This window comes from Benincasa hispida, chromosome 5 (genome assembly GCF_009727055.1).
Source record: "Benincasa hispida cultivar B227 chromosome 5, ASM972705v1, whole genome shotgun sequence".
In the NCBI taxonomy this organism is placed as follows: domain Eukaryota; kingdom Viridiplantae; phylum Streptophyta; class Magnoliopsida; order Cucurbitales; family Cucurbitaceae; genus Benincasa; species Benincasa hispida.
Window position 1 is genome coordinate 2,179,722 of NC_052353.1, and position 24,845 is coordinate 2,204,566.

The window sequence follows — 24,845 nt, forward strand, 5'->3', positions numbered from 1 at the left end:
CCATTCGAGATTATACCTCACCAAACCTGTATGATTTCTCTCCAGGAATCATGAGACCAACACTGGATGGATCAAGGTTCAAGATGAAGCCAGTAATGTTATAAATGATACAAACAGTAGGACAGTTCGGAGGACAGCGTGGTGAAGATCCGCACGCCCATCTACAAAGCTTCATTGAAATTTGTAACACATTTGTGTATATTTCCCTAGAAGAGGTTCGACTCACATTATTTCCATTTTCACTATGCGATAAAGCAAGAAAATAGGCTTACTCTCTCGAACCAGGAGAGATAACTTCATGGGAGCAAGTTGTGGAAAAGTTTATGAAGAAGTATTTCCCTCCCACAGAGAATGCTAGAAGGAGGAAATTGATCACCAATTTTGAACAAGAAGAAGATGAATCGCTCAGTGACGCATGGGCGAGATTCAAGAGACTAGTACACAACTGCCCACCTAATGGATTGCTAGATTGTCTCCAAATGGAGATTTTCTATCACAGACTCAATTCTACATCGCAGACAGTTGCCAATGCGGCAGCAGCAAAAGGTCTGCTGGACAAAACATATGATGAAGCAAAGAATATTCTTGATCGCATCTCGAAAAACCACAAAGATTGGCAAGAAATCGATCAAATAACAAAACCCAGAGAAGGAAATGCAAGTAATGGTGCCATCGCATCATTGCAAAATCAGATGAATACGATGATAAATTTGTTGCAAGGCATCGTAATAAATAATTTAGGAACTTGAAGTGGGCAAGTCAATGGGATAGAGCAAATAAGCACCAGTTGTGTTGCATGTAAAGGACCACATTCTGTTGAGGAGTGTCCACGAAATCCTCAATCAATCTACTTTTTCAAACACTTACAACTCGGGGTGGCGAAATCACCCTAATTTTTCTTTGAAGAACAACCAACAGCAAGGCAGTCAACCTATGGCTCAGAGAGAGGGACCACCAGGATTTTTCCAAAGAACTAACGGACAACAACAACAACAAGCTAGCAGCTTTCAAATACCACCATCATCATCCCTAGAAAACTTGTTGAAGCAATACATCGAAAAGAATGAAACAGTCTTTTAAAACCAAGCTACATCCATCTGCAATTTAGAAATTCAAATGGGACAAATTGCGGGAGAGCTAAAAAACATACATCAAGGGACATTGCCTAGTTCAATTGAGCTTCCATGCAATCTAGGGAATACAGGGAAAGAACACTGCCAAGTAGTCACCCTAAGAAGTGGAAAGGCGACGGTAGAAGTCAGGAAAGAGCCTAGCAAGGTTGATTCAAAGGAGCAACCTGCAATTGAATCAAAGAAACCGTTGCCGCAAACTGAGTCAAAGGAGTCCAAGAATATAGAACTTGAAGATGCAATCACCTCTAAGCCTCCAGACCATGGAACAGTGAAAGTACATCTACCTCAGTTTCCTCAAAGACTGAAAAAGAAACAAAACAATGAAGGTCAGTATCATCGTTTCCTGGAAATATTGAAACAACTACACATCAATATTCCATTTATAGAAGCAATAGAGCAGATGCTGGTGTATGCAAAGTTTTTGAAGGACATTGTTTCGAAGAAGAGAAGCACGGAAAAATTCGCCACAGTGGCATTAACACAAGAATCAAATACTATAATCCCACCAAAGATGTGCAACCCAGGCAGTTTCACAATACCTTGCTCAATGGAAGGGATCTATATCGCAAGCATAAACTTAATGCCCCTTTCAATCTTCAAACCATTGAATGTAGGACAACTAACACCCACAACAGTGACTCTTCAACTTGCAGATAGGTCCCTGGTACACCCTGAAGGAAAATTAAAGGATGTCTTTGTAACAATAGACAAATTCATTCTACCTACAGACTTCATTATCCTAGATTATGAGGCGGATAAAGATGTTCCAATCATATTGGGACGACCATTCTTGTTTACTGGTCGTGCTCAAATAGATGTGCACAAGGGAGAAATCACAATGAGCATCAATGGAAAGAAGCTCAGGTTTAATATTATCAAGGCAATGAAGTTCCCAGAAGAGAAAGGCTTATCAGATTCCGACGTTGAACACACTTGCGTTAAAGATTCAGAGTCCGAGGAAGAAAATGAAGAAAGAGAGGATGCGACAACATCCTTAGAAACTTGCCATGCAATAATAGAGACAGTGAACAATGAAAAAATGTTGAATTTGGATGAAGAAAGAAAAGCACAGAAGCCCTCCCTAGAGCAACCACCTACACTGGAACTAAAAACTCTACCAACCCACTTGAAGTATGTTTTCTTTGGCCGAAATGAAACCTTACCACTCATCATATCCTCTGCGTTACCCGAAGAAAAAGAAAATGCGCTGCTTAGTATTCTAAAGAAATATATTAGAGTAATCGGATGGACGCTCGTAGACATCAGAGGTATTAGCCTGACGTATTGCATGTATCGAATTTAGCTTGAAGAAAACCAGAAAGCTCGATAGAACCTCAATGCAAACTAAACCCTGTGATGAAAGAGGTTGTTAAAAAAGAAATCATCAAATGGTTAAATGCCGACATTATATACCCTATCACAGATAGCACGTGGGTTAACCCCGTGCAATGTGTTCCCAAGAAGGGTGGGATGACAGTAGTCCCTAATGCAAACAACGAGTTGATCCCCATGAGAACTGTCACAAGTTGGTGGATTTGTATGGACTACAAGAAACTCAACACGACGACAAAGAAAGATCATTTCCCCTACCTTTCATTGATCAAATGCTCGACCGACTAGTAGGGAATGACTATTTCTATTTGCATGATGGTATGCAGGCTATAACCAAATTATGATTGCACCAAAGGATCAAGAAAAGACCACGTTCACATGTCCATATGGAACGTTCACCTTTCGTCGCATGCCTTTTGGACTATGCAATGCGCCCAGTACGTTTCAAAGGTGTATGATGGCAATCTTCTCCAAGTACCTTGAAGACTCAATTGAAATCTTTATGGATGATTTCTCAGTCTATGGGCAAACATATGAAATCTGTCTGCAAAACTTGGAGAGAATACTGAAAAGATGTGAAGAGAATAATTTGGTGCTGAACTGGGAAAAGTACCATTTCAGTTAAAGAAGGAATTGTGCTTGGGCACAAGGTTTCAAAGAATGGGCTAGAGGTGGATAAAGCAAAAATTGAAGCTATAGAAAAACTTCCACCTCTCGCAAATGTGAAAGCTTTGAGGAGTCTCTTAGGACACGCGGGGTTTTACAGAAGATTTGTGAAGGACTTCTCCAAAATAGCTCGATCGTTGAATGCGTTGTTGGAAGCTGATAGACCTTTTAACTTTGATCCACACTGCCTCACTGCATTTAAAACACTAAAGGATGCTTTGACTACAGTGCCACCTCCAGCAAATGTGAAAGCTTTGAGGAGTTTCTTAGGACACGCGGGGTTTTACAGAAGATTTGTGAAGGACTTCTCCAAAATAGCTCGATCGTTGAATGCGTTGTTGGAAGCTGATAGACCTTTTGACTTTGATCCACACTACCTCACCGTATTCAAAACACTAAAGGACGCCTTGACTATAGCACAAAGTCTGATCGCACCTGATTAGGCAAAGCCATTCGAGCTGATGTGCGATGCCAGCGGATATGCGATGGAGGCAGTCTTGGCACAATAAGTAAAGACAATGTTACATCCCATCGCATATGCTAGCAGAACATTAAACTCCACACAAGTGAATTACACCACCACTGAGAAGAAGCTTTTAGCAGCAATTTTTGCGATTGAAAAATTCAGACCTTACTTGTTGGGATCAAAAGTTATAATCCACACAAACCACTCGGTGATAAGATATTTGATGACTAAAAAAGATATGAAGCTTAGACTAATCCGATGGGTTCTCTTACTCCAAGAATTTAACATGGAAATAATCGACCGAAAGGGAACGAAAAACCAGGCCGCTGACCATTTATCGAGGTTAGAGAATCATGAAGTGGACCGCAACTAGTCGGAGGTGAATGCATCATTTCTTGATGAGTAGTTGCTTAAGATTGAAGAACTACCCTGGTATGCAGATATTGTCAACTTCTTGGTCTGCAAAAAAATCCTGAAAACTACACACCCCATCAAAAGAAACAGCTCATTCATGAATGCAAAGTTTACTACTGGGACGAGCCAAATCTCTACAAAAGGGGACCAGACCAGATATTGAGACTCTGTGTTCCAAAGACTGCTTTCCAGCGCATACTATTTCAACGTCATGAATCACCCTATAGAGAGCATTTCGGTGGACAGCACACAGCGGCAAAAGTTTTGCAATGTGGGTATTACTGGTCACTCTGTTTAAGAACGCACAAAAATATTCCATGAAATGCGATAAGTGCCAACACACTGGAAGCATTTCAAAAAAAATATATGTGATGCCAATGAACATCATATTGGAGGTGGAACTATTCGACGTTTGGGGTATAGATTTCATGGGACCATTTCCTTCGTCAAACGGTCATAATTACATTCTATTGGTCGTCGACTATGTTTCCAAATGGATTGAAGTTGTTTCATGCGTTGCAAACGATGCGGCAAAAGTCTCTAAGTTCTTACAGAGAAACATCTTCACTCGTTTTGGCACTCCACATGCCATAACAAGTGACGAAGGGACCCATTTTGTGAACCATATTGTTAACAAATTGTTGATCAAATACAATGTCCGCCATAAGATCGCCATAGCATATCACCCCCAAACAAACGGACAAGCAGAGGTTTCTAACAAAGAAATCAAGTCAATTTTAGAGAAGGTGGTAAATCCACCGCGAAAGGATTGGGCCATGAAACTTGACAATGCCTTGTGGGCATATAGGACTGCTTATAAGACACCCATAGGCATGTCACCTTATGTGTCGATGTTTGGAAAGGCTTGTCATCTGTCGTTGGAACTGGAGTACAAGGCGATGTGGACAGTTATGAAACTTAACTTTGATCTTAAGGCTGCAGGGGAAGAGAGAAAACTTCAGCTACTAGAGCTGGACGAATGGAGACTACATGCGTATAAGAATGCCAAAATTTACAAAGAACATACCAAGCGGTGGCATGATAAGTGTTTGTGTAAGAAAAATCTCAAGGCTGGTAAGAGAGTACTGTTCAATTCTAGGTTGTGTCTCTTTCCGGGAAAATTGAAATCGCGTTGGTCTGGGCCTTTCATAATTAAGGAAGTATTCCTGCATGGAGCGGTAGAATTGACAAACCAAGATGGGACCAACGCATTTAAGGTAAATGGACAAAGAGTAAAGATGTATCATGGAGGAGATTTCCAATGCGAGAAAAACTCTGTTGACTTGGGGAAGCCAGAATAAAGAAGAAACACTTAGTCCCTGCGATGATAAGTGACACACATTCATCAGGGACGAAGTATATCCTTTTTTTTAGTATCCTTTTTTTGTTTTTCTTTCAAGAATCTATCTCAATTTTTGCATGGCTACTCTTTCATAATTGTCAACTATTTCTTTCATACTGATCGTAGTAAAGATTGCGATGGAGCAATTCCATAACCTCAAAGCACGCGATCGGTTCAATCAGCCCATCGCAATTAAAGAATTAGGCCACCACAGAAAGGATGCGATCAAAATGATGTAGGCGAAAAATTAAATTTGGGGGTTGTGTCCTTCCTTGCCTCATCTTATTTTAATTTTTGCTTTTCTCAAATTTCAATTTAATATTGCTGAATTCTACTATCGCATTCTCTTTAGTTTGACTTAATCCTGAATTTTTTATTGCTTTATTTGGTCCTCGCATTCATCTCTTGCCCATTATGACTTGAATGATGAAATTTATGCTTATTTTCTTATCACATGTACTAGGGTCAGATTAATTTCAGGACAATCAATTCACGAAATATTTCTAAAATTTAGTGGTCTACCAGCTTTCCTTTAAAACTATTTTTACGAAATTTTCTGAGTCCATCGATGGAATTATTTCGTCTTTCAGCAATGAGGACATTGCTGCATGTTAAATTTGGGGGTAGTAATGTTATTTTCAACCTTGTTATTTTTAGAAACTTCATTAAAAAAAAAAGAAAGAATTATATAACGTTGAGATTGGATCCTGCTCGTAGTTAGATGTCCGCATGACACCCATGGGGGCAAGCCAAAACGAAGGTGGGAATTGTGATCAATTCAGAAACCAAGTGATCGCAACTCCGCTTCCAAATAAAAAGATAGACATAAGTTTTGACTAAAAAAGAGCGCCTTGCTCGTAGTTGGATGTCCGCATGACACCTGTGGGGGCAAGCTAAAACGAAGATTGGGCACGCGGATTAGCGCAAGATCACAAAAAGAATATCTGAATCGTGCGAAGGTCAAAATCACTTCAACACCCCGATTTGATAAAGTTTGAAATAAATCATGCAATGTCCTGGAAACGAGTAAAGATTTTTTTTTTTTTTTTAATATTAAGCTCGCGGTCCCTAAAGATTAGAAATATTTTAGGAAGAGATTAGGATAGAAATTAAGAAGGCATTAGTTCAGCAATTTGAATAAGGCACCTTGAGAAGCCTAGGTAGGGTGAAGGCGATTGAAATTTTAAATAAAATCTTTAGTTTATACTTGAGGACAAACATTGTTTTAAATTTGGGGGTGTGATAACTGGTAGAAATATAAGTTATTACAGCTCAAATTAGTAAAAAAATGGGAGAAAGCGATGGTAAAATAGGGAATATTATGTTTGAAAGTGCCAAACTAAAAGGAATTGCGATCGCTAATGCTCATCGCATAAAAGCTATTAATTTACCTATTCTATGCAGGTACAATGTGATATCGCATATGAAATTACAATTCAAGGGCACAATGCGATAGCGCGCTTGAATTTGCGATCGTGTAAAGTTTCTCAAAAGCGATCGCATAAAGACATCGCATCAAGGCAACAACATAATAAATCATGATGGGACGTAAAGCTGATAACGGTCAATTTCGAAATTCAGTTGACAGCCGTTAAAAATCATACTATTGCAAGTACATTGAACTTTCGGTGACTTTCAGACGACGCAACAGAGTAGGGAAATTAATGCTGCCCATCTTTGCAATCATTAGTAAGAAGAGCTGCTTCACATTGAAATCTATAAATACCCAATGCTATCAGAGAGAGAGCAAGGAGACGAGGTGAAGCCGAGAGAAATCGCTTTTCGGAAAGATAGAGAGACTTCCGGAAAACAATACAAAGGAGAGAAGACCAACCCTTGCGAGAGCAAGAGTCCGCCATTCGGAACATAGTTGAAGTGATAAAGAGCACTGTGAAAAGCCACGGAAAGCAAGGCATTGCTTACCTGGCTTGTTATTTCTCAATTCATTTGTTGTTTTGTACTCAATACTTTATTTGCAAAAATGGAAACTTCATTTCGACTTATGTTCAATCTCTCCACACCATGCATGAGTAACTAAATTTGTGAATGAGTTGAAAAATACTTAGCTAGCATGGCTTAAGCTATGCATTTTATACGATCATCTTGTCTTATGTTGCGTCATTCATCATTTGGAAGTACTTGAGAGAGTAGTCTAAAGATGAATCTAGGCTTGAGAGAGTTGGATTAGATCGCATAAGCAAGAGTAGAAACTTAGAAATAAGTTCTATCTGCTGCTTTCCATACACATCGCATGCGTCCTAGAAATAGGAAATGTGACATTATACATTGAGAAATGTAGTACTAATATTTGTGTATAGCATGATCGCATGACTTGTACACAATCTTGAGAAATGTTAGCTAAATCTCTTTTCAACCCCTTCATCGCATACTTGTTATAACACTACGCTTTCATCACTCCGCGTTCAACTCCATCGCATAGGAAAGTCTAAATCAAAACACCATCTACCTCTTTATCACCACCATAGAATCAGAGAGTCTGTCCCATATCTATTTAGCAGTCCCTGTGTTCGACTCTAGACTTACCAGGAACCTAAGAAGGCTTATACTTGGGCTTTGTCAGGAAAACTTGTATGATCATCGCATCCATACATCATCACATCATCTAGACTAATCACGTCCCTTCGATGCACAATCTTCCGAATGAGATGATACTTCTGCTCTATGTGTTTTCCGCGCTTGTGACTCCTAGGCTCTCGGGAATTAGCTATAGCACCATTATTATCATAATAAAGGGTGATGGGCTTAGACATGTCTGGAACAACTTTCAAATTAGTTAGGAATTTTTTGAGCCACACAGCTTCCTTGGCAACTTCACAAGCTGCTACATACTCAGCTTCCATAGTGGAGTCAGCACACCCCTATTTGGTGCTCCTCTAGACTACAACCCCTCAATTAAAAGTGAACACTAATCCTAAAGTGGATTTCCTAGAATCTTTATGAGTCTGAAAGTCAGAGTTCGTGTATCCTGTAAGAATAAATTCTTTATAACCATACACGAGCATGTAGTCCTTTATTCTCTGAAGATACTTGAGGATGTTCTTAACAACGATTCAATGATCAAATCCTAGATGATACTGATATCTACTGGCTATCTCCATTGCATAGCAGATGTTAGGTCTAATACATAACATCACATACATCAGGCTACCAACAATCGATGCATAGGTGATCCATCTCATTTCCTTAACCTTTTGAGGTTTCTTAGAACACCATTCCTTAGAAAAAATAACTCCATGCCTGAAAGAGAGTAAACCCCTTTTGAAGTTATGCATAAAAAACTTGACAAGCATCTTGTCAATATACGATGCCTAAGACAGAGCCAACATTTTGTCCTTTCGATCTCTAAAGATCTGAATGTCGAGAACAAATTGCGCCTCTCCCAAATATTTCATTTGGAATTGGGTCGCTAGTCAATTCTTAACTTCAGTCAACATACCTACATCATTTTAAATGAGTAGGATATCGTCTACATACAACACAAGAAAAGCTACTGAACTGTTGATGATTTTCTTGTAAATACAAGGCTCATCAACATTCTAATCAAAGGCATAAGATTTGATCGTAGTATCAAATCTTATATTCCAAGATCGAGAAGCTTGCTTCAATCCATAAATTGCGGTTACCTCTGAAAAAATATCCTTTGAAGAAGTCTATCAACAATGGATAGATGATTCTCACGCCTTGTCAATTCAAAAGGAGAGAATTGAGAAACTCACTAAAGATAATCATTGTCTCTTGAGCACTATTTCTGAGCTAAAGAAAGAGTTGTAAGCATCAAAAGTTTACCTTGAATGAATGTCAAAATCTATTCGCATGATGAACTCAAGCACCGATGATCTTAACATGATCTCGTCCTCTAGGAAGCAACTTTTTTATAAGTGTGGAGTTGAGTTCAAGCAACAACGTAAACGATTCTATAAAGATGAATCATATTTGTTAAATCATTTTGTTCGAGCCTAGGATTCTTTGATGTCAGTTTCAAAGAATGTATCAACATCATCTCGAAGTTGCAATGAGAAACAAAGATGAATTTTTCATTACTGAGGAAAGGTAAGACACATTCGTTCTTACTGTTTCCGTTTGTTGAGAAGAATGAGCCATTTACCATCTTGGAAGTATTCTAAAAAGACATGGATGGTTGCTAATCTTGTTAAACAAGTACATGGAAATTAACTTGAATGGAGAATTAAGAAATCCATATCTTCTTCTAAGTCTCGATGTCAAGTGGTGTTCACCTCTCTTCATTCCTCAGAAAAAGAAGAATGGTACTTTGTCTGTTGATGTTTTCGCCACATGCCTGGCAAAAAGTCATTTGTCAATAATGTGCAACCATGCAGTTCTAGTCATGTTACCTTTGGGAGATGGAACAAAAAGGGAAGTATTGGAAAAAGGAGAACTATTGTACCATGATCTTCCGGCACTGGACGATGTCATTCTTGTATAAGGGTTAATAGCAAACTTAATTAGCATAAGTCAGCTACGTGATTAGGGCCTTATTGTAACCTTCTCAAAAGATAAATGTTTGGTGACTAATAAAGACAATGTGACAATCATGTCAGGTATGCGCTCATCTAATAACTGTTACTTGTGGACTCCTAATGTTGTTAATCATGTTTTTAATCGTCCTAAGCACAATAAAGTTGTGGTCTCTCCCCAGAAAAGTGGAATAGTCAAGTGCAAGACTAGTACTCTTAAAGAGATGACTCTTGATATGATGCAATTACTAGTTGTCATGTTTTCAATTATCTTGCTTTTGAGTCAAGGTGTGTGTGCCCAAATGTTGAATTATGAAGGGGAAGGAATTATAGTAATGTTAATTATTTCCATCCTTTTGTTGTCACGAATTATATTCTGGCTAATTGTACCTTGAGACAAATGTGATGGTGTTGATAATCAACATGTAGAGGCAAACAGAATCTTAAGCACTCTAACTACATTAATTTTAGATTTAAAGCATGCTTGTTCATAGCAAAAAAGTAGGGTTTCAGAATTATACCTTTGAAGAACTCTTCCAATTTCTTCAAATCCAACATCAATCTACTCTCCAAAACTTGGACACCACCACAAGATCTTCCCTACTATTCTCTTGGCCCTTAGATTAGATTGTGGGATCCAAATGAGAAGAATTTTAAAGGAAAAAACAGATCAGAAAGTTGGTTTTTGTGGCTGAGTTTGAGAGAACTATTTCTCTCTAAAAGTTGAAATTGCATGAAAAACTTCAACCCAAAAATCTTTTGCTTCTAAATAACCCATCCATGTAATTCAGTTTCTCCACAAATTGACACCAAAAACCTTAATTTGAGTGGGATTGAAGGTGTATAGATAATGTGAGAAGTGGAAAATATCCACTCAAATCCCAAAATTCTATTTTTAATGATTATTCCATAAAAATCGTATTAATTTGAATTTTCAATTTTCAAATTTAAATAGAATCAGGATATTAATTCATTAATCAATATTTAAATAAAATAAAATTTTAAATAAGATTAATTATAAATAAATAATTAATTAATTTAATATCAAATATTAAATTAATATAACACCTATTCCAAACCTGAATCTCCATTCATGTAATTAATATTCAAATCATATGTAAATATTTTCCAACTCTCCAATTGCATTTGATTCGATACTTTAAATGTTTAAATCCTATATAATTAACAATTTTCCTAAATTGAATTTGAACGTTTCAAATTTTCTCATCACATCATTCTAAGGTTAGTCCGTTTATGAGCTAGTAGGGAAACCTAATGGACCTACAGATCATGAGCTCCAACGATGCGATATTAATTGATCAAACTCTTTTAACCAAATTAACCAATATTCATTAACTACCGGGTTACTCCACTAAAGCCCAGTAGTTGCACTTTCCTCACTATAGATATATTTCTGTCCACTTGATTTAACCAGTAAGTCAATTCTTCACAGATTTTTCGTATTAATAATTGGGTTAAAATTATCGTTTTACCCCTGTAATACATCTTGCTCCTTAAGTCTCCACCAATCCATTAATGAACGATTGGTTTATGGTTCTACCAATAAATCGAGTCCCTCTCAGTCATAGAGAAAGCAGAGCCCCTTATTCAAGACTTGGAGTCAGTCCTTAAGGGATCAACCTATCTGCTAACCCTGAATCAGGTAGGAGTGAGTTCCATCTTGCAAAACTGTGCCCCAGCTATCTACCCGGTCTTACCCTTAAAATGGGAGGCTTATTGAACGACAATGTTGAGTCACTCTTACCATGCAGATTAAAGGATCATCTCGAATAAATAGAAGTTCATAGTTATCGCACAATTGAGATCAAGTTACCTTAGGTCATCGAGTTGAAAATGGTCACTTTTAATAGTAAACGACATTATAAAAAAAGTGACTATTTCGTGGTCCAGTCTTATGCAAACATCTTTTGCATAAGATGTCCACACTCCCACATGTTTGTACATAAACAATTGTGGGATCACATCATTTGTATCAAATATAAAATGGGTTGCATCCATATGGGGATAAGGTACCCAACCCTATCCTTATACTTATAGATCGTTTTGGCCATAGATTCAAAACTAATCCTCTTTTATGTCTCTACTTAAAGTTGAAGCATTCATGTTATAGCAGGGGTTCGTTAGTTTATTAGATTTAGACTCTTACAAGTGCAATGCACATATTCAATAACATATTTATTGAACAAACCTCAATAACACCTTTATTGCAACTAGAATACGTTTAATGTTTATAAACTGTAAGCTTTAGGATATACAACCTGACAAAACATGGGTTCCAAGTAGTGATTACAACATATTTCTGGGATATTCCACCAACAGTCAAGTGCATCATGAGTATGACCTAAAGCTATTAGAAGTAGCAAGCATGCAGTGGAAGAATTCAAGATCATTAAGCACTTTAATTCATTAATTTTAGTATTATACCAAACATGTTTATCAAATGAAAAGAGGGTTTCAGCAACATACCTTGAAAACTTTTTCTAATCTACGAAATTGACTCAAATCTCTTCAGTAACTGGATGTGAACCACAACCTTAGCTTGAGTTGTAGGACTCAAAATAAGCTGAATCAAGGGAATTTTTTAGGAGAAGACAAGCTGGTTTTTCTACAATATTGAGGAACCCTTCTTCAAGCTCTCAAACCAAAAAATTAAGCTTTTGCATGGATAATTCCCAGCTCAATCTTGTGTGTTTTAAGTAGAAGATCCATGCAATCAAATTGCACTAGCTAACAATAGCTCATACTTCATTAAATTGGAGTAGATTTGAGTGGAATATGAGTGAGGTGCTTCAAGTGGGAAAAAAACCACTAACCCACTTTTAGTGGTTAGTGGTTTTTTCCAACTTTCAATGTTTCAATTAATTATTTAAATTTAGTCAAACTAAAATTGAATTTCCAAAAATTCAAAATCTTTTCTATTTTAAAATTGATTTAAATCAATTAATTGAATTTTATTTAAAAATTAATTTTAATTAAATTAAACAAAATCAATTTTCTAAATTTGAATTTTCAAAGTTCAAATTTCAATTTTAAAATTAATTGATTTAATTAATTAAATAATTTAATTAGTTCTATTAATTTAATATCAAATATTAAATTAAGTAAACACCAATTTCACGACCATGAATCCCTATTAACATTTAAATCATATTTAAATATTATTCAATTCTCTAATTACGTTAATTCACTAATTAAACGTGTAATTGTATCACATATAATTACTAATTACCTTAATTCGAATTTGAACGTTTCAAATTAACTCATCATACTACTCCAAGGTTTATTCTATTTGTGAGCTATTAGGGAGACTTAATGGACCTAAAGATCATGGACTTCAACGATCTGAGATTAATTGGCTAAACTCTTTAAACCTAATTAACCTCCATTTGTTAACTACTGGGTCACTCCATTAAAACCCAGTAGTTGCATTCTCCTCATTGTAAATATATTATGTTCACTTGATATAACCATGATTAGTAAGTTACCCTTCACAAGTTGTTCGTAATAACGACTGGGTCAATAGCTGTTTTACCCTCGAGATTACCTTTTGTTCCTTAAGTTCTACTAATCCTCTAATGAGCAATTTGTTTGAGATCCAATCATCAAACCGAGTCCCTATCGAGCCAATGAGAGGCTGGGGCCTCTTGTTCAAGACCCGAAGTCAACACTTAAGGGAACAACCTCTCTACTAACCCTAAAAGCGGGTAGGAGTGAATTCAATCTTGCACCCTATGCCCTCAGCTATCTACCCGATCTTACCTCTGAAATGGGAGGCTCATTGAGCCGATGTTGTTGAGCCGACCCTCACCCATGCAAATCTAAGGATAATCCCCAATAAACAGGAGTTCATAGTTAGCTCAGGATTAAGGTTAAGTTATCTAGGTCATCACTTTGAAATAGTCAATCTTTTAATAGTAAACAACGTTATAAAGTAAGAGTGACTTATTTCTAGGTCCGATCTTATGCAAACTCTTTACATAGGATGCTCCCACTCCTCATATCACCACATGAACAAATTAGGATCACTTCGTTTGTAGCACTTTATAATGATTGTAACTACAAAGTGGACTGCATCCGATAGTGTTACTAGAATAAGATACCCAACTTTATTCATATACTACACATTATTTTGGCTATTTACTCGAACCCAATTCACTATTATGTCTCCACATAAAGTTCAAGTACTCATGTAATAGTCATGGATCTTAAGTTTATTGGATTTATTTCTAAAACAAAATGAACAACTCATATATTCAATAACTACTTTATTTAATCAAACTTAAATAACATCTTTATTGATTAACAAAATAAGTTTATTGTTTACAAACCACGAGTTTTAAGATAGAAAGTTGATTGTTTTTCAAATTTATGGTGATGACATAACTTTTAGAAGGATGTCTCAGAAGGTGGTGGAGCATTTTGTCCAACACATGCAAACTGACTTTGAAATGAGTTTGGTCAAACAACTTACTTACCTTTTCATATCTTGGAATAAATAGATGGAAGTTGTGGAGGTTTTTCAATTTGAATTTATTAGGAGAACCTTATATCTTTGTAGAATTATCTTATAGCAACTAAAGATATCTTATAAAAAAATGTCAAAGTGGGTCAACTTATCTTTTATAAGTAGGAAAATCTCGATTGTGATTCTGAACTATATTAAAATTGTTAGTTTTGTGTTTGATCTGTCCTCAATTGTGCATATTCTACTTTTTATTGTCAGGGTGAATTCTGGTCAAGGTACTAAAAAATCTGGATGTAAAATGGTTAGTAAATCAGTAAAAAAGAAAAAGATTTTCAAAAAAGGGGGTTTTCCATCAAGAGTCAATGCCTACGGTGTTCGAGTGCGAGGCCTTTCTTTCTCTTTCAGTGGTGAGCCTACGATAAATAAGAAAACTAGGAAGGAAAAGCGTGTTGTTAAATGTGTTGTCCAAACAATGAAACACCTCATAGATAATATCATTGAGTTCACCTAGTATGTTTTTATAGATACTTTATATCAGCTCTCTGCCTCTCCTAAAGATCTTGAAGGTACTACATCTATAACTAAATCTAGTTTTTCTATTGAGAAGTCTAGTAATTTGACTCCTCTTGATTTGGTTGTGGTTATTAAAGAATTTAAGGTTGTGAGCGGTGACCAAATTATTAATAATGTTGATAGTACTATAATGTTGAATTTAAGGTTGTGAATCTTGTTGACCATGTTAATTATGTTGTTAATCATGTCGAATTGGCTGATGTTTTGATTGTTACTTCTGCTAAACTGTGTTTGATCATATTGTGGTTACTGAGATCATCATTGAGCTTCATGTGTTGTCATTATTGATAATATTGTTTTTGTTGAATCTTTGGGTAAATTCTTTGTGTCTCCTAATATTTCTGTTGAATCTATTGTTCCAACTAGAAACGTTTAAAATATAAGTCATATACCTGTTATTTTATCTAAAAATATAGAGAATGTTAAGTCTTTGATTGTTGATTGAGTTGAAATCAATGCTTCTATTGATATTGAGATTGATTCCCAGGAAACTGTTAATCTTGTTGTTTCTGAGGATATTGTTAATGTTTCTACTGGTATTGATTGTATTTTTTAATTGAATAAAGTTATTATTGTTGCTTCAACTAATCAGTTAGATGAATATTCTGAGAATGTGTTAGAGAATGCCATACATTCTACTGTAATGTTTGCTAGTGTTACTAGTATAAATCGGTCAATTGGTTTAAATATGCCGGAGGAAATGATCGTTTTTTGTGGTATGGTTGTGAGTTATGATGGTAAAAATTGCTTTGATAAAGATGTACCTGAAGATTTTACCTCTAAGGAAGATATTCTTTGCTATATTAATTCTATTATTCCCAACCCCTTACTCTTTGATGTGAATATGCGTGAAGATATTTCAAAATTGATTGCTCGTGCCAATAATGAATCAATTGTGGAAAAGGTTGATGTTGATTTTGTTATCAATAAAATATTTCAGATTTGACATGAAAAATTTAAGTTCAAAGGGGCTTAAGGAAGTTAATATATCTAATATTTCTACTGCTACTGTTGTTCCCAATGTTAGACCTGCCATTAAAGATGCATCCACGAATGATACGTCATCTTATCAACCCCCTCCCACTGATTGATTTTCTTCATGGCAAAAGAGGAAGAATGGGTTGGTTGTGATCGTGAGATCAGAGATCGTGATATGTTTTGTTTGGTTTATGTTGTTGTTGTGGTATGGTATAGGTTGTTATGGTTTTGGTTGACAGATAATATTTTTCTTCTTTATCTCATCGAATTTTTTATCTTTGGTTTTATGGGCAGATATTTGGCTTTAGTTTTCTTTCCTTATTTGGTTGCAAATCCGTTGGGTTGATTCTTTTTTATTTTGTTCTTCTCATGTATGTGATATTACTTCCTTTTATATGTTAAATTTAGCGGTGTTATTGCTTTTGGTTTTAGGGTAAGCTGCATATTGTTGTGCAAGTTATTCTACAACAGTTTTTTGTGCAAGAGACAGGCTCTCCAGAGGTGTTCGTAAGCGTTGTTCATCTTAGTGTTACTTATGTTGGTATTAATCTGTTTCACGAAATCTTGTACTTGTCAATGTCCTAGGCACTCCTCTGTTGGTTGATGACATTTTTCCTACCAAGACATGGATGATGGTCTCCCTATTTCTCCTTATATTGGAAACTTTGTTAAACAAGGCTAGTTGTTGAAGGCTCTGAACCTGTGTTTGATGATACTCAAATGACTATATTGATAACTTCAATGATGGGTAAGAGGTTTTATGCATTCAAATTACTCTTACTTATTGTATGTTTCTAATGTCTTGGTTTTCATTACTTTTGGCTGTTGTTGTAAGCCAAACAAAAGGGAGAGAAAAAATTTGGTTCAGCATCATTCTAGTGGTTTGTGATTGTGATGGCTATTCCGATTTATTTTGTTGGATTGATAATTATTTTAGTTTGGCTGGTTTGCTTCTATCGTCATGTCTTTTTGATTTGTTTGTCTTACCCTAAAAAAATAGCCAAAGGGAGAGCTTGTTACTGTAGTACGATTGGCTGATTTTATTACAAGGCTACATTATGGTTGGCTGATTTTATTATAGACAAAACTTGAGCAACATGTCAAATATTGTCATAAATATTGTTACATGTTTGGCAGCAGATTCTCTAGAATATCTTTCCTATATCTGTCAACGTGATTTGCAGATTTTCGTATCTGCCTTTCTTTTTTTCCTACAAAGAATATTTATTCACTCCAGAAATATATTCCTAATTATATTGTACTCTTATTCATATTTAGGGTTAGTCGCCTTATTAGAAAAGTTTGCATTGAGAGTTTTAAGCTTGAGATTTGTCTGAACCTTAACCTCCATGTATTGTTATTGAAAAAATTTGTATTTTTCATTCAGAATTTTGGTTTGACAACCATTGTAGAACTCGAGAGGAGTTTGATTTGATATTGTATTTAGAGGGAGCTTAAGTATATTGAAGATTATGAAAACTCATATTTAGGAGAGCCTAAATATGGTGAATATGAGGGAACCTCACTCTTATGGGGAGCCTAAGCATGTTGTATGGAAGAGATCTCATATAAAGCTTGAATAAACATTATTGTGGAAGTAAGGGAAGCTCAAAAATTAAGGGGAAACCTAAGTTGAAACTGAAAAGGAAGCTATATGTGAGTTACTGAAGAAAGAGTCTATCAGATAAGTACTTTTGTTGTAATTGCTAAACTCTTTATATAGTGAAGTTTCTTTTCACCAGGTGCACAGCCCCCTAGGCATAGGTAATTTTTGCACCGAATTGGGTTATTAATACTCTGTTGTTATGTTTTCGGTTGATTTCATGTTGCCATGACATCATGCTTGATGTATTTTGTGTTAGATTCACATAATTTTTTAAATTCTGTTAGAGGTATTTGAAAACATTTTTCAAAAAGTTCCACTTTTTTCTACCTAATAAAAAAGAGAAGAAAGAAGACTTATTATTTCTTTTCCTAAGGATCGAGAATACCTTTCATAAAGATGATAATTTATCAAGTAGTAAAATATTTGAAAATAATGTAATTTTATTCGTTATCTCTTTCTCGTTCGTTTCCAACTCTCTCTATTTTCATAGCCATTTTAAAGTTCGAGTCCGTACTTGAATTCATCAATGAAAAAAACATGGAGTTCAAAATAACATTTTGGTTCTTATATTTTGAGATTTCTTTAATTTTAATATCTATATTTTTAAATATCTAATTTTAATTATGTACTTTTAAAAAGTCTTACATTTAGTCTTTATAGTTAGTCTATTGTTGAAATTTTCAAACTTCTCGTTATGTCTTAACATTTTCATTAGAAATTTTGAGAATATATTTGAGTACTATTTCTTTGCATGAAAAATTATTATTGTCATATTTAATAAATTGAGATAAAAGTTAACTTTGAGGGACTAAATTTGAGATTAATAGCCAAAATTAAACATTTATAGAATGTAATGACTTAATCATAGTAAGATTGCGAGTGAAGAATACCCTAAATTATAGAGACCAAAAGAATATTTTAACCAAAATCTAAAATAAATGAATGTAATGACTTAATCAAAGACTTCTTGAAAGTAAAGAGACTAAAATTAGATATTTGAAAATATAAATGATTAAAATAAAATAAAATCTCATGGTATAAGAACCAAAATTATATATATATATATATGAACTTTTTGGGGCTGTTACTAAAGTATTAAATTTAATGTGTACATTAAGAAAGTGATATGTCATTTATGTCAAAATGAGGCAGATGGTATAATTGTGTGTCAAACAGGGTATATTTAAATTGAAAATATAAGAAAGGCTAGTTACTGTTGTTCTTTTTTTTTTTTTTTCTTTTCTTTTTTTTTTAATGTTTTGTTGTCTTTGTACTAATTTTTTTTTAAAAAAAAAAAAATTCAAAAAGGAATTAAAGTTAAAAGAAAAAAAAATATAAATGGTGAAACATGGAAAATTAAGTAAAACATAAAAGAAAATATAATAATAAATAATGACCATAGTAAGAAATATCATAACTCAAAGAGGTGGATATTTAAGAGAGTAAAGTGAATAAAGAAGAGATCATAACTTTATTAAAATTGTTGAAAAAAGAATGATTAATGAAGGGATTTACTCTCAAATAAAATCAATCAAGTTAAATTATATTTGTGTAATTTTTAACTTATTAATTTTTCAAATTAAATATGTATGTTTTTCACTTTGATCTAATAATACAAGTATCACTCTTTAAAAAATATAAAGTTAAACTAATCTTTAATATTGTTTAATGTTCTTGACTATATAAAGTATTATAAATACTATTAGATTGAATTAAAAAAACTATTAGATTTGTTTACATTAATATATTTAATTTGATTTAGATTTATTCTTTTAGAGATTAGATAATTCTGTTTACTTTCAATATCAATTTGTTTTTACCAAATCTTAGCCGTCTAAATTAAACAAACGTGAAATTTAAATTATTATCAACATAATATTATCACATATTACTAATATATTGTCTAAATACAAATCTAACCAACCTAAAGGATTAATTTCGGTAAAAAATATATAAAAACAATTAGACTAATGTAATGGAGTTACATCTCATTGAAAATTTTGGTTGGGCTTAGACTATCTCAAAAAATATTCTTCCATTTTATGTAAATTAAATAGCTACATGTATATATATATATATCAAACTCAATAAATCCGTATAACAAAAATTTGAAAAACTAGTTCATAAAAGACAATTTACTAAAAATAATATAATTTCTTGGAAAATAGAAAACAGAATCTAAAATAATTTTTTTGTCTCTCAATATTATTTTCATCAACTCTAAATAAAATGTAGAACACAACCAATATTAATATAAACTATCCTTTTATTTCATTTTGGTTTCTAACTTTTCAATTGACATTCGTCTATCAAAAGTTGACAATTTTTTTAAAAAAACATTAAATATTTTTTTTGTGTTAAAAAATAGTTTAATTGTTCCAATTAGGGTTTTGTCTAAGATTAAAAACACTCAAATTTTTTTAAAAAAATCAATTATTCTTCGTATTTATCTATCGATTTTCTTTCAATAATTGGGAACTGAATTTTATAATAATAATGCAGATGAGAGCAAAAGAAAATAATAGGGATTGGTGGGGAAAAAAGGAGGAACTAAATAATTTAATAAGTTAAAAAAAAAAAAAAGAGATTTACCTAACAAATATATTATTATTCTCACAAATTCACATCATTGGAAAACTTGCATCTGTGTTACAATAATTATCATAGGAAAATACATAAATTATTAGAAAATAAAAAACAACCCCATGAAAATTTGAATATCATCTAAAAATTATTTCAATGGGAGGACGCACGTGAGAGGAAGAAAAACACGGCGGCAAGAGTGACCGGAAAAATGAGCAGCAGGAGGCCGGACGGTGGCTGAAGGGAACCGATCACCAGCGGCAGAAACAGAACAAGTCCAACCACCACAAGCATCATCAAAACACTCCCCATTCCAAACACACTAGTTTTTTCCATTCCGACCAGACGGAGTTCGATCAATCAGTCGGTCGTTGGCTTGACGAAGTGGAGGGAAGGGGTCGCATGTGTCGGAGACCGAGTATCGAAAGTGTATGGAATAAGAGAAGAAGAGAATGATCTTCCAGAGGAATGTGTAAAATAGTTTTGCCAATGAAGAATAACAATAGAAAATAATCAGAAGAGTATTTATAGATGTGAAAAGAAACTAACAAATGGGAATATTAATGAAAAGATGCAACCCTTCATTAGAAAGTGAAAAAAATAAAATGAAATAAATATTTTTTATTTTATTTTATTTATTTATTTATTTATTATTATTATTATTGCATGTTGGTAGTTATGCAATTAGGGTTTGTTCGACGTGGTGGTTGGCCATGAATATATATATATAACCATTTTTTTAGGAAATATATGTAACTTCTCTTAAGCTCTTCACGTTTCTTATTATCATTACTAAGAAATAATTTTCTTATAATTTTGGCTAAAAATGTTACATTTTTATCCTGAAATTTTTATCAAATTTAATTTCTATTTGGTTCATATATTTCAAAATGTTGAATTTTCACACTTGAGTTTTGAGTGTAATTTCTATTTGGTCATTATATTTAACAGTTTTACGTCTTTTTTATATCCAAGTTTTAATTAATGCTCACTTTTGATAATTTGTTGTCAATTTTTAGGTAATTGTTTTGAATAGTGAAACTCTTGAAAATATTTTTAGATATAACAAAATATCATTATTTATCCGTATCTATCACTTATAGATAGTGATATTTTACTATATTTGTAAATAAGTTTGTTCATTTTTTTATATTTGAAAACAATCTTAAATTTTTAATAATTAATTAGAAAAATTTAAATGAATTATAATTAAACTAGTTTTCACTAATTTTTTTTTGTCACTATTAAAATTATTTTGAAAAACTCCATGCATTTTGAATTATTTGACCGAAAGTTAACACTATAGACCAAATATTAGATTAATGACTAAAAAATTGAGCATTAGTAAAAATTCAAGAATACAAATATAAAAACTTGATACTGGGGATTAAATAAAAATGAAATTTGAAAACTTAAGGTTAAATGTTTATTATTTTAAAATTTAGAGATCAAAGAAAAATTTAACTCAAGTTTTAATGGTAAAAATATAATATTTTAAAATTTAAGAACTATATAAAATAAATTGGGGACGAGAGAATTTCTTTTCTCCCATATTATTATTAAATAGTTTCTTTCTTGTTCAAAGACAAAGGGAGTTTTAAGTTCTAACTTCTATGGGGTGAATTTTTATTTCTACAGTTATTATATTTCAGTAATTTTATTTTACAACTGGATACCCTTAAATGTTGTGTTATTTTGCAAGTACTCTGATAAACAAAAGAAACTGTCCGGGAATCTCGGTTTAAAATTACATAAGGTAAAATATCAATTTATATCCCTAAACTTTGGGGATTATATTAATTTAAACCCTAAACTAAGAATTATATCAATCTAAACCTTGAATTTTGGTAATTGTATCTATTTAAATCCCAAACTTTAGGATTTGTATCAATTTAAATCCTAGACTAATAATGGTATAAATTTAAACCCTAAAATTTTATAACTGTATCAATTTAAACATTGAACTTTTGGAAGTATATCAATTTAAATTCTGAACTTTTATATATCAATTTAAATCCTAAACATTCATAAGTATATCCAAATAAAATATAATGAAAGGTTTAAGTAAAATAATTATTAAAATTCAGGGTCTAAATTGATATACTTATAAAAGTTCAGAGTTTAAATTGATATAATTATTAGTTTAGGGTTTAAGTTAATACAATCCCTAAAGTTCAGAATTTAAAATGATACAATTATTAGTTTCTAATTTAAATTGATATAACACTTAAAGTCCAAGGATATAAGTTGATATCTGCCTTACTTTTTATTTATAATTATCTTTTTTTTTGTGGATGTTGTTGAGATTTGTAGAATAATTTTAAAGTAATTGCATAATTTTACATTATGGAAAATAGAAAAGAACACGAGGAGATTTTTATTTACTGAGTAGTTTTAATTTTCTAAAAATTATTTATGTTTTGGTTTTGGATCATAATTACATAACTATAATTAGGGTTATTTTAAAAATGGTCGATTTATGTTTTGGTTTTGGAGAGAAGGATCCATTTTGGACCGACTAAAAAATAGCTAAATTTAAAGTTAATTGTTTTTTTTTCAAAAAGTACTTGAAGTCGAAAGATCAGTAGGCGTACCTGAACATCTCAACTAGCTTAATACCTTTAGTGCCCTCATCATGTCTCGATCCAAAAGTTCATTGATGCAGAAATTGTAACAACCCGACCTTTTGAGTACTCTGACAAGGATCATTACTCATAATTACACCTTCACATTAAAAACATTTTGACCATTGAGGAAAATAAAATTCATTAAAATAATAAAGATAATTTTCCAAAATAAATAACAGATAAGTAAAACCTTTGTTCGGGGTCCCTAAAATAATTAAGAAAAAAAATAACTTAAACAGATAAAATTTTGAGCAACATCGAGTTTCAAATCAAAACTTTTAAATAGCTTGAAAACGTAAACTGAGCGGAAGCAATTTACATGTTCCATATGGTACGGTCATCTCTCTCGTCACCCACTGATCTGTTCCTATCCTTACCTGAAAAACATAAATTAACAAAGGTTGAGTATAAAAATACTCAGTAAGTGATCCCATACTGGGTCCATTTGGATGAATGGTTAAACATGACCTAACATTGGCATAATGTACATAGCATAGGTAGTGCTCCCGTAGGAACACCAAATCAGTCATAAATGTGAACCCAAAGGAACACAAATCATAGCAATAGTGGTAATCCCATAGGGCTATCGAAACAGTCATAAGTGTTGAACCCGAAGGCTCACTAACATAGGATGTACATAGCTTGATAGGAGAATTAACAGTCACCCCTTAGCCTAGCATGCACACAATAGTCAAAGAGTTTTTAAACATAAAGTCATAGTCCATGGCTTTCCAACATGCTCATAATATAGCTTAAAATTACATAGCTTAGCATAGTTAACATTTTTATTTAACTTGAGTGTCCAACTCAAGGACGTTCCAGTAGAAAATCACTTACCTCAATATAAATGAAGCAATCCAATCCTCTTATATTGAGAAACTTCTTGGCGTAAATCTCAAATTAACCTTCAATATGAAAATTGCCTTAGAATCGACCTTAAAAATTATTGGACAGCTTGCTTTTGATTCATTAATCTCTTCGAACCTTCAATTTAAATCCAAGATCAACATCAGTAACTTGAGTTTAGTCCAAGCTTAATGGGAGTCCACAATCTTTTCATAAAAAATTCACAAACACTTACCAAAATCTCCAAAATCAATCTTTGACAACTTCATACAACACGCTATGTCGGTTAAAAATTCAATTTAATGTTCGAATACATGAGGAATATAAAGTTTAATCCAAGATAGAACTCTAATTGACCTTCCTTTGGGGATCCTAATCCTCAATCATTTGGGATTCTATAATTTGAAATAGTAGATAGATTAGATTTCCTTTTTAAATAAGACATTTTCTCTAATTAAGAAATTCATTTTTTAATTAATTAGAAAATTCATAATCTAATTAATTTCAGAATCCATGTTCTTTTTGAATTAGAAATTTCACCATCTAACTAAATTAGAAATTCCATAATTTAATTAATTTAGATTAAATCCAAATTTTTCTTAACTACTCAATTTAAATTAATCATCTTATCTAATTTGGATCCAAACTCCAAAATTAAAAAGGATCAAATTTAAAACCACAATGTCATTTTTCCTTCTTAAATTTCAAATTTCTTTTAATTTCCAACATCTTAATTTTTTTCCTTTTCTTTATTTTCAAATATTTATCCAAAATAATCCAAATATTCCGAATCTTTATCCAAGATAATCTAAAAGTTTCAAATCTCTTATCAAATCTTTTTCAAAGTTTTTTTTTCTTTTCTTTATTTTCAAATATTTATCCAAAATAATCCAAGAATTTCAAATCTCTTATCAAATTAATCTCAAACTAATTAATTGCTCCAAATAACTTAATTTTGGCACCAAAACCGAAATTAAAGGAACATACAATCCAATAGTTGAGATAAATTACATCTTCAAAGTATTTAATCAATTTAAAAACACACTTCTTCCAAGTAAATTAATCCAATTTTTTTCTTAAATTGAATTAAAATTCCAATTCTTGATAAATATCTTTTAAATGAATTATCTTGCCTCCCAAATTAATTTTTTCTGCCACAATATATCCAAAATAATACCCAAATATTTCAAGATAATTTTAAAAAAATTCCATAAAAATTCGGGGTGTTATAGAAATATACAAAGTCTAATACAAAGAGGTCTATGAGGAATTTAAAGTTAATTGTTGAGAAATAAAA

The 24,845-nt window shown here is 32.9% G+C and overlaps 2 protein-coding genes and 1 non-coding gene across 3 annotated transcripts; 1 reads left to right on the forward strand and 2 right to left on the reverse strand.

Annotated features, from left to right (window-relative positions):
- Positions 1-356: 356 nt before the first annotated feature.
- LOC120078886 lies at positions 357-463 on the reverse strand. The gene has a single exon (XR_005482163.1). It is a non-coding gene; the product is annotated as a small nucleolar RNA R71 (small nucleolar RNA).
- A 4,381-nt stretch (positions 464-4,844) lies between these two features.
- Positions 4,845-5,312, forward strand: LOC120078007. The gene has a single exon (XM_039032179.1). It carries the CDS (start codon positions 4,845-4,847, stop codon positions 5,310-5,312), a length of 468 nt encoding a protein of 155 aa, XP_038888107.1.
- Positions 5,313-20,228: 14,916 nt separating this feature from the next.
- LOC120078008 lies at positions 20,229-20,411 on the reverse strand. Its single transcript, XM_039032180.1, has one exon. The coding sequence runs from the start codon at positions 20,409-20,411 to the stop codon at positions 20,229-20,231; it is 183 nt and encodes a 60-aa protein (XP_038888108.1).
- Positions 20,412-24,845: the final 4,434 nt, after the last annotated feature.

What these genes read in the sequence shown, in the direction of transcription:
- LOC120078007 (XM_039032179.1), top strand. Translation starts at nt 4,845, where the DNA reads ATGTCACCTTATGTGTCGATGTTTGGAAAGGCTTGTCATCTGTCGTTG.
- LOC120078008 (XM_039032180.1), bottom strand. Translation starts at nt 20,411, where the DNA reads ATGGAAAAAACTAGTGTGTTTGGAATGGGGAGTGTTTTGATGATGCTT.